The sequence below is a fragment of the Tasmannia lanceolata genome, unplaced genomic scaffold (assembly GCF_043159265.1).
Source record: "Tasmannia lanceolata isolate RefF3 unplaced genomic scaffold, GAP_Taslan_0.1 ptg000008l, whole genome shotgun sequence".
Taxonomy (NCBI): domain Eukaryota; kingdom Viridiplantae; phylum Streptophyta; class Magnoliopsida; order Canellales; family Winteraceae; genus Tasmannia; species Tasmannia lanceolata.
In genome coordinates, this window is record NW_027518685.1 from 57,403,665 (window position 1) to 57,414,262 (window position 10,598).

General features: G+C 38.4%; 1 protein-coding gene across 1 annotated transcript; it reads left to right on the forward strand.

The window, feature by feature from the left end:
- Window positions 1-9,301: 9,301 nt before the first annotated feature.
- On the forward strand, window positions 9,302-9,892 carry LOC143883085 (uncharacterized). Its single transcript, XM_077386447.1, has one exon. The coding sequence runs from the start codon at window positions 9,302-9,304 to the stop codon at window positions 9,890-9,892; it is 591 nt and encodes a 196-aa protein (XP_077242562.1).
- The last annotated feature ends 706 nt before the right edge of the window (window positions 9,893-10,598 follow it).

The following is a 10,598-nucleotide window of genomic DNA, read 5'->3' on the forward strand; positions in this document are numbered from 1 at the left end:
ACTTTAAAAACAGCGAATACTCTATCTGGGGGGGGGGGGGGGTGGGGGGAGGGAATTACCAAAACAATGCTTGCATTGCATAAATCTTGCACAAGATTCAAAAGTTTCTCAATTGACCAAAACCACACCTAAAGTGAAACTGCATTGCGGGCTTGTGGCCCCTAGAATGTAACTAGGGATGGGGCTATGTAGCTCAGTATGTTTCATAATTAAAGTTCGGATAGGGGTATCTTTGTCAATACATTTCATATTTAATAAGGAAAGCAAAGGTCTCACTTATCCTCTTACTAGGCAATTTCGGGGAAAGCCATGTCACGGCTCACTTTTGAAGAAGGTTTTAAATTTCACCGAAATTTCCGCGATCGAAATAGCGTAGGAGAAAAAATAGCCCTTCATTTGATTTGTCATATTTCAAACGAAATTTCGGCAAAAATTTCGGTTTTGGTGAGGACCGAAACGCATTCCGAAACCAAAATTTAAAACCTTGCTTTTGAAGGAGAGAATGATAAATTGAATTAAGGGAGATGATATTTTCACCCCCCGCATTGCGTGCACACCCCCTCCCTTACAACCTGATTTGACGTGAAAAGTGGGCAACTTTATGTCAAATCACTTTATAAGGAGGTTGTGCAAGTACTGCAGGGGGTGAAAATATCATCGCCCTTAAATTAAATAAGACAGTATACTAAAAAGTGAGCTTGTGGCTGTTCTCACCTACAAAGGTGAGCCTCAAAATGTCTTTCTACAAAATTGCATGGCAAATCCCCTTATTTTAAAATTTGGTATTCAAAAACTTCCAATTGAGTGAATATCAAAATAAGGGGGTTGATTCATCACCGGCCCTGAAAATCAGACTTTTACCTTTTTGTAAAGGCTGAGATGAATCTTTCCGAAAGCAAGTTTTTTAATCTCAGCCTTTCATAAAAAAATATGAAAGGCTGATTTTTCCCCACGACACACTTAGTCGTGGGAGGTAAATGATCTCTTTTATTCAAACTTTATTAGCAAGGGACTCGAGTAGACTTTCCAAATTAGTAGCTTGCACATTCCCATTGGTGGGATCTTTCATTTGGGACCCTTTTTTCAAGCCATGCATGAGTCCCACATGTTAGCGAGTGAAGTGATAAATTCTTGAAATTACCAAATTGCCCTAAACCTTTGTGGTCATGGAAACTGAGAAGAAAAAAAAGAGTAGGAAGAAGAATCGGAAAAAAATGGGTAAGAAATTGGTTTGAAATCGAAAAATAAACAAAAATCAGGTTGAATTTACAAAAAAAAAAAAAAAAAAAAAAGAGAAAAAAGAAAGAAAGAAAAGAAATCAAAATCAAAATTAAAATTCGGCGAAGACCGTTGAAGAAACTTTTTGTAGGGATTAAAAAAATGTGAAGTAGAATTGAACCCTAGGGAAAGAATAAGGTCCTTTTTGGATTTTTGATTTTGGGTCCAAAACTAAACATGGAACTCAAAACTAGGAACTCGATTCCAAATGTTTTTTGAGACATTACACAAGTCTTTCAAATTGATTCATGACAAAGTTAAAGTGGAATTATGTAAAAAAGAGAAGTGAAGAATCGTTCAGGAAAATTGAAATGAGACGTAACGAAAGCTAACTGTTATGTCTAAAGCCAAATTTTCTTGGCTACATAAAGATGGCTTTCTCAAGTGATGTTGCTCACAAAAGAGATTAAGCTAGCTGTTAGGGGAGGGTGCCCAAGTCTTTATAATCCGTTTGATGAAGTGCCAATATGGCAGCCATGTCATGCCTAGGTGGCTTTCGTGGAGTTCCAAGGTGCATCTCCGCAATAATGTTGCTGCCTTTTTTTAAACCTGATTTTTGGGCTTCTAAATGGTAGAATCATGGAAAGTAGTAAACTACAAACTTATAGGTATTTTTGAATTGTTTCCAGCAAGTATTTGTGCTCAAAAATTGGACAAGTGATTATAAAGTTATGGCAGTTTTAGTTGACCATGTCTATGGGTTCCCAAGCTAGTCAAAGTTAGTGAGTTCCAATGCAATTTATGATATGTAAGTCCTCAAGTTAGTGGAAGAGGTTGAACGAATTTTATCTTGTTATATTTTATTTAAAGGGTTAGAAACCATCTTTAGAAGGGATTTTGAATTTTGATTAACTTGTGTAATTTATAGAATATCAATTGGGTTGAGCTTTGCTCCCATTTTCTTCTTCTTCTCTTGGATGTGTTCTTGTGTTCTTATTTCTCTTCTTCCCTCTTAAGCACCTGCATCACCCTTCCACATGCATTCACTTTTCCGATATGGGATCTTTGCTTTCACTTGTAAGCCCAAATCCCTCACATTTCTGATATGGGATCTTAATTGTGCCGTAAATCCCTCACCTTTGCAAACTATAGAAACCCTAGCCTCGAAGAAACCTAAGATCAAGAGAGGAAACATCCCAAAGAAGAAGAGCAAGAGAGAGCCATCTATCGTTGCCGAAAAACTGAGAGTAAGGCATGTAATCGATCTAACTACAGAGTTCATGATCCTTTTCTTTTAAGCAAAGAATATTAAGTGTATTGGGTTAAAAGAGAGAGTTTCCCCTTTTGATTTCCGTTGTTCGTCAAAGTTTCTGGCAAACCTGTGGATTAATACATATCCTCTTGTTGCAAACTTTCCAACGGGACTAGCCCTACCCAATTTCCACGAGGGAAGAAGGAGCTAAGCCAATTCGAAGTCGAGAAGGGGGGAACTCGGGAAATTAGGAAAAACCCAGAAATTTCCGTTCCGCCAATCGAAGGAAGTGTTCAATCGATTGAAGTCCGTTGGAATTTTTTTAAAAAGATAGTAAAAATGGTTCCCTCGGCCAAACCCTGGAATCTGTTCGGGGACCATTTCTTGCATTGTTTGGGCCCCAGACACACTTGCCTGCACCTAGAATTTCTTAATCGTTCCTAAGTGTAATTTTAATCCGTGTCTGAGAGGATCCACGTTTCGATCTCTAGAAGATAGGGAAGAGGTGACGCAGACCGATCTATAGAGCTTTGAAAGTACCAGGAAAGAATCTCGTGACTACAATGATAGACCTTTATGCTCTTTTCACTTGTCGGGAAAGGAAAGTAAAGTAAAGGAAAGAGAAGGAAACTGATTATGCAAAATGGAAAAGAAAGGAAAAGAAACTTGACAGAAAGCCTCTTAGATGATAGTCTTGTTGCCACAAAACCTGACAGAAACTTAACAGAAAATATAGAAAGATGTGTTTAGTTACACAGAACTCAACAAAAACTTTTTAGACATCGTGTAAAACATAAACTGTAAGTCCTAACATGCAAAATGGGGCCCACATCGAACCTATGTCAAGTGTAACAAGTAAAGTGCATACAAGAAGCAAAACAAGCCCCAAATCCAACACAATATGGACTCAAATAGCAAGCAACCTCTACTTAAAAAAAAGAAAGAAAGATGGACCAAAATTAAAGCTAAAATAGGGTGTAAACATCGTTCTTATCACATGACAAAAAGAAAGAAAAATGTAACATGGTACAATCCCGATACATGAATCAAAACCCCAACTATATTTCATCACCACTCAAACATTTAAACCTAAACTAGAACAATATTTACATCTCATACATGATTCAAACCACAAAAACTAAGAATCAAACCCCCAAACACGAGAAAATAAGATTTGCAAAACGTGTAAAAAAGAAAGAAGAAATGTGCTTTTCCATTTGAACCACATTCACAATTAGAACATATCTGCATTTCCAAATGAAGCGCATTCACAACTACAGACACATTCACACCCAAACAACCCAAGATCACAGCTGAAATTTATGGATGTAAATTTCTGAGTAGAGTGTAACAAAGCTCAGATTAATAGAAAAATTGCATCCCTTAATATCCTTTTAAAATACAGATTAATTGATAGATTGGTTGTAAAACCCCGAGCAAAATCGCTACACGTTGCGGAAGAATAAACCGTGTAGAACAAAATGTTTACTCTAACCCAGGATTCCTAGGGACTAATTGATATTAATGTGATTTAATAAACATAAATTTAAATACTTTATTTTACTGATGAGAAGAAAAACGTCTGTGTGATCTACTCCTCAAAAATCCGCCAATGATCTAATCGATGCGAAACTGCAAGTTGAACCAATGGATTCCTTTCTTTGCACAAAGGATCTTGTAAACAACTATTTGTTTACTTTATAACATGATCTAAATCAAACTATAATGTGGGAATATGTATTTAGATCAATGGATCTTTATTGGATGTTTGTCTTTGACTTAGAAAAGACAAAACTACTTGAAGGAATTGAATAAGAGGAAGAGGAGAAAGACTTGGTCTGTCTCTACCAATTTCCAACACATGGAATTATGGAAGAGCTCTTGCAAACTCTATTCCCTTGTCTTGTATTTATAGAGTTCTTAATTTTCATATACACAGCCCAAAGCTTCTAGAGATCTCTCACAAAACATGGAAACTAGCCACAATTAGAAGCTCCAATTTGGAAACAAGCTAGTTGGTTTTTTCAAAATAGAAACCAAACAATGTGGGAGTGTTTTTAGAAATTCTTGGACTTTTAGAAATCCCTAAATTGAGTTTTTCCAAGTAAAAAATGTGGTTGCTTTATTGGATAAAAACAATCCAAAAAATATCTTACACATTGTTTCATTTTTCAACATTCCCGCTATAAGCCTATAGGTCAAATTTCGACCTCCTTTTTTGACAAATAAATGTCTGAATTAGAAACAATCATAAACTACAAAGTTGTAGATCTTTCAAAATCCATCGAAACGAGTACTTAGACATTAATTTTTGACAAGGGATGAGTAAGTTATGACTGTTTTAGTAAAACCAGTCTATAAGCTAAACTTACAATTATTTATTTAATTATTTTAATTAAATAAACATATTTCCTCCCATCAAATGGGATTAAAAGCTCCATCCATATTTTTCTATAATTCTCAAAATGCCCTTATGGTTTATACTTAACCATTTTGGTATTCCCAATGTATCCCATAGTGCATATACACTATATATATTGTATATATCATTTCAATGCATCCAATGCCACGAAGCTAGTTCGTGTAAGCAACCAAATAAATGCTGGACCTCTATCTAATATAGATAATAATATGTCAATTGAGTAGTGAGTGGGATTATAGCAGGGATTCAACGGTAGATCTTGCAGAACCCACAAGTGGGCTCCACTGCGATTATTGCTCCGTAGCCAATGCTATAATCGCATTGAGTCAGTGGCCTCCATCGAGACGTAATCCTGAAGATAACCGTCAGATCATCATACCCCTAATCACATCAAATGTGCAAGTCCTTTCTCCAAGTCCACATCTACTGAGTTGAGTCCTACGGGGGGTGAACATCAACTACCCCCTGAGCTCACTCACGGTATACCTTTTAGTCAAGCAATGTTGGCCCACAAATGCATTTGCTGAAAATATTTTAAAACTTATTTTGTGAAATCCTTTGGATAAATATTTTATCAAATCCACCTAGCCAGGTAATTTTCTAGGCCTACTAGTTTGACCAAAACCGTAAATGTTATCCTATGAAATTGGTAGAGAATTCCATGTCGGGTATCATTATTGACCTCGAAGGTTTGTCCAACAGACCAATATGATCCCTTAGGTCAAAGGACATGTAAAGAGTCCTGTCTGGTAGAATAACTCAACTATCTCCTGTCCACAAGCTATTCTAATGTTATCCCGTTCAGTTCGCAATCTCATTGTCATACCCATCCTATCTTGCGTAGGGTCCACTACCTGAGTGATTGACATAAGTCACTCCACATCTCGTGCATGTTGGCAAGATAGATGCTAGTTGTATACAGGAGGAGATGTCCAACCTCAACCCCAACTAGGAACTATTAAGATCTGCAAAGAACCGAAATCCCATATCTCCTTGCTCCATAGGATTCTTGAATCCATGAGCATGGGTTTCCTACTTTGCTACTTAAGGACGAATACGTGTCAATAAGAAGTAGCATGTCACACATATTTAACTTATAGTTACCCATTAATTGTCATGAAAAAAAACTTTTATTGATTAACATGCGAAATATACTGGGTTTTAGGGCACCTACTCTAACATTAATATATAGAAAAACTTCATTTGCATTTCCCAATGCCACTCATCAGAACTGAAGATAAGCCAAAAATTGGAATACTTTGATCGATTTAGGGCAGTTTGCCTGAATTAAAACATGATAAAAACATGTAAATATTGAGTCTGCCACAACAAATTTAGGCCGGGGGAAATATACTGGCAGAAGATTTGATTTTTTCCATCACACAAGACCCTTTGGATTGGCCAAAATTACTAGCATAATGAAAACCCTTACCAGATTAACCAAAGAAAAAAGGAACCCATTACGCAACACCAATGAAAATCCGTATAATATCATTCTTTCGAAAAGATACGGAAGATGACAAAAAGGGTTTATGGTTTATGTATGCCCAACTGGAACCAAACCAAGCAGAGGTTTGGCCTCGCTCAGATGGAAGACAGGGCCCTTATGGAGTTTTGTTATACCCGAAACAAAAATCAAGCTGCACCAAACAGATGGCAACACTGTTCTCTTAAAAGGCAATAAAAAACCCTAAGTTTATTTTTTATAAATAAAAAAAGGAACCAAAAAAAGAAAGGAATCCAAAACCCTAACCTAAAACCATATTCTTGATTTTTATGGAAGAAATCAAGGAACCCAAAACCCTAACTTAAAACCCAAAATCTGCAACCCAAATGAAAACCCCAAAATCTGTAACCTAAGAAACAAAGAGAGAGAGAGAGAGAGAGAGAGAGAGAGAGAGAGAGAGAGAGAGAGAGAGATTTTGAGAAGAAAGCTTCAAGATGATGGAGGTCAGGGAAAAGTAGTCTTTTTTTATGCATAGCAATGGAAAGAGAACTAGAGAAAAGTCACAGAAACGATATTTCCATGTCATTTCTTCTAATTTCCATGTCAGTTAAACACTTTTCCAAGGAAAGCAACGAAACAACAAAAAATCGAGTTTCCGCTGAAAAAAGCGTGGTTTCTGTGGAAGCCCGACGGGAATGGAAACAAGTAAATAATGAATTAGTGGTTTTGCCAGTAGGGGTTGTGAAACTAGTTTTTGTTACCTCGTCTAGTAGGGATTGTGAAACTAGACATTCGACCTTTCCCAGCAGGGGCAGTAAAACCTGGCCGTGACCACGTTAAGCCGGTTGACAACCTGTTGCCAGTAGGCTATGTGAAGCCGGTGTTCTGTTTGTTAGTCTGTCACTATGGGAGGTGACTGTGGCCATAACAATACCTAGTATATTGTCGTTTGTTGGTTGTTGCATCATGAAAACTCATATTGCCTCGTTAAACCCCATTGTTGTTTCTCATGTTTTGTCATGATACAATGCTTATTCACAAATAATTGTTGCATCCTTGAAAATGCTCTCGTTCATGATTTGATTGTTGTGTACTTGATCCATCTTTTTTATAAACCTTGATTATGTGCTGGGCGTCGGCTCATTCCACGATATCTTACATTTTTACAGATATTGAAGAGTAGTTTTAAAGGACTCGTGGGACTTGGTCGAGAGTGGATTGGCTTCGTTCGAGACTTTACATTTAGTTTTAGACATTTATTTCATTTAGTTGATTAGATGATTCATTTCTTTTACTAGTTGTGGTTGTCGAGTGATGTTTGCTCTTGGATCTTTGGATATTTTAATAACTTATGGAATCTTATTATGGATTAGTAAATGTTTATTTTAGCTGCTCTGAATATCTGTTAAGTAGGTTTTATTGTTGATTTGGCCTTGCATGCCAGTGTGGTAGGTTTGTGATGAGGGTGTGGGGTGCTGTCATAGGGACCCCGGTTTGGGGTGCGACAGAAAGTGGTATCGGACCATAGGTGAAAGAACCTATATATTATTAGAACTAGCTAAGGTTTTAGGATTAAACTTGTAAGATGAGAGGTGGGTACATGTAGGGAAGGAGCATGTAGGAAACGACATAGTAGACTTGTGTGCAGTGGGGATTCCTGGCTAGCACACAAGTTAGTTGTGCTGTGTGAAAACTACATAACGGACTCACGTGCACTGCGGATGCCTGGTCGACATGTGAGCAAGCTATGTTGGTAGAAGATAGACAAGTTAGTTATGAGCTCTAGGGAGCGACTCTAGAGGGAACCTCTTGGTGCTGGAGGTCGTGGACTTGCACCAGAGGTGCAGGATGGCATTGAGGAGCCCCAGCACGAGCAACCATGATCTCCAACCTTGGGGCAGATGATGAGAAGTCTAGTGGGAGTCACCACCCGCGCTAAGGAGCAAGTTCAATCTAGACCAAATAATTGGCAAGTTGAGTTTCAACACATAACAACACCGTTTGAGGGGACCAACGATCCGCTGGAAGCCAAGTCGTGGTTGAATGGTTTAGAGAAGATTTTCTACTACTTATACTTTACTGATGAGGAGAAGTTGAATGGTGCCATCTTTATGTTGAGGAGTAGCGTGGATGACTGGTGGAAAATGGAAAGAGGAATCAGATGGAAAGATGGGGACTGCACATGGGAGGAATTTAGGCAAGCCGTCTTCGACAAATTTTTCCGGACTAGTGCAAAGAAATAGGGAAGCAAATCAATAACGGAGTATGAAGCTGAATACAATAGACTGATCAAGTTTACCCCTTCGGGATTGATAGATGATGACGCGGCGATGGCCCATCGATTTTAGGAAGGTTTACATGAACTCGTCAGACAGAGAGTCAAGGACTTCCAGATTGGGATGTATGCAGAATCTTTGAATAAGGCTTTGACAGTGGAAGATGGCGTAGTGAAAGTATAGCAGAATAAGGAATCCCAATAAAAGAAAAAACATAAGATCGAGTACACACTTTCAAGACAGAAATAGTTTAGGAGGTCATATTGGGAAACAGGGTGGCGGATTACCACCTAAAAGTGGGATTTAGACTGGGGCACAAACAGGATGTACGCGAGGTGAAATAAAATTCATGATGTTAGAAGTTGCCCTTGGGTCACAGGGGCATTTTCTAATGCGGTCAGTAGGGACATACGATATCAAATTTCCTTCTAAAGAAGGGGACTCAGTCTTCGGGAGCATCTCAGGCGGTGCAAATTGCACCTATTGGCTAGGGCAAAGCTAGAGTTCAGAAGCCGCAAGCGGCTGGGAGACCTTACACATTTACCCAGCAGGATGCATAGGCCTCGAACTCCGTGGTGACATGTACTTTGTCTCGTTGAACTTTACGTGTGTGTGTGTATAGTATTGCGAATTTACTGACTGTCATTTTATATGCTTGTTATTTAATGAAGTGTAACATTAACATAATGCTACGTACTACTGTTACATCTTCTACGTATGCTTATGCTTTGTTTGATTCAGCGGAGACGCACTCCTTCATATCAGCTAGTTTTGTGGATAGACACAAAATGATGCCAGAGATGATGGATGCAGCTTTATCTATGGGCACTCTGGTGAGAGGCATGTTAGTCATTGATCATGTATGCACGTCATGTGTTGTTGAAATTGAGGGCAAGAAATGGGAGGTGGATTTTGTTGTGTTGGATATGGAGGATTTTGATGTCATATTAAGATTGGATCGGCTAGCGGCAAACCATGTACACCTGGATCATCATGGGAAGGTGGTTAGATTTTATACTCCAAGACAACCAGATATCAGTTTGATGGGGAGTTCGATGCATTCACTACCTCATGCCATTTCGGCACTAAAGGCCAGCCAATTGTTGAGGAAGGGATGTCAAGGATACTTAGCTTCTGTGGTGGATTCCGGCAAGGAAAGTTTAGATTTTATGTTACTAATGTGTTTGCTCTTAAGTTGTAGATTTTATGTTCATTTTCCAAAAAGTCAAGGGAGCCTAGATCAAGGTGACTTGGATCTAGCAATGGAGTATCAATGAAGTCTAATGAAGCCAAGAAGATCCAAGGACTCAGAGTACTTGAAGTGAAGAAGAGAACTAGAAGATCTTGCTTTTTCATGTTACTTAGAATGTATAAATCCAATCCTAAACTTACATTCATAAGAGGTACCAAATGACGTAAAAGTACAGAACTCAATAGACCAAATCTTCAAAGGGTACAAAAATTGGGAAATCAAAATTGACAAAATAAATTTTCTTGCAGTCTACCGAGGGTAGCTCGATCGACCAAAGTCTTCACTGCAGTTGACCGAGATCCATCAAAACTATTTTTTAAATAACTGTAGCGGCTAGTTCCACGATTGATCGAGAGGTCTACCGAGAATGTCATTACAAACCTAACACTCATAAGCCTATTTGGAATATATTTTGAGTTTTAAAAACACCTTAGAGCCTCTCTTGAATCATTTGTGAAGGATTGGACATAGGAATTCAACTGTACATCTTCACGTTCCTTTGTAGCCATTGACAAGGCTTTTGTTTTCTTTTTCTTGATTCATCAATTGTATTTGGCAAGTGCTTGGAAACGCGTAGCCATCTCCGGAGGCAAGTGTTGGGAGATGTGGTAGCCTTGTCCGTCGGCAAGTGGTGAGGCGCGGAGTGACTTCGTAAATTGTTTAATCTTCACCCTTAAGTAGATTGCGTTAGTAAAGCCATCAAGGTGTCTTGGTGGAGTGAATTAGGTCTT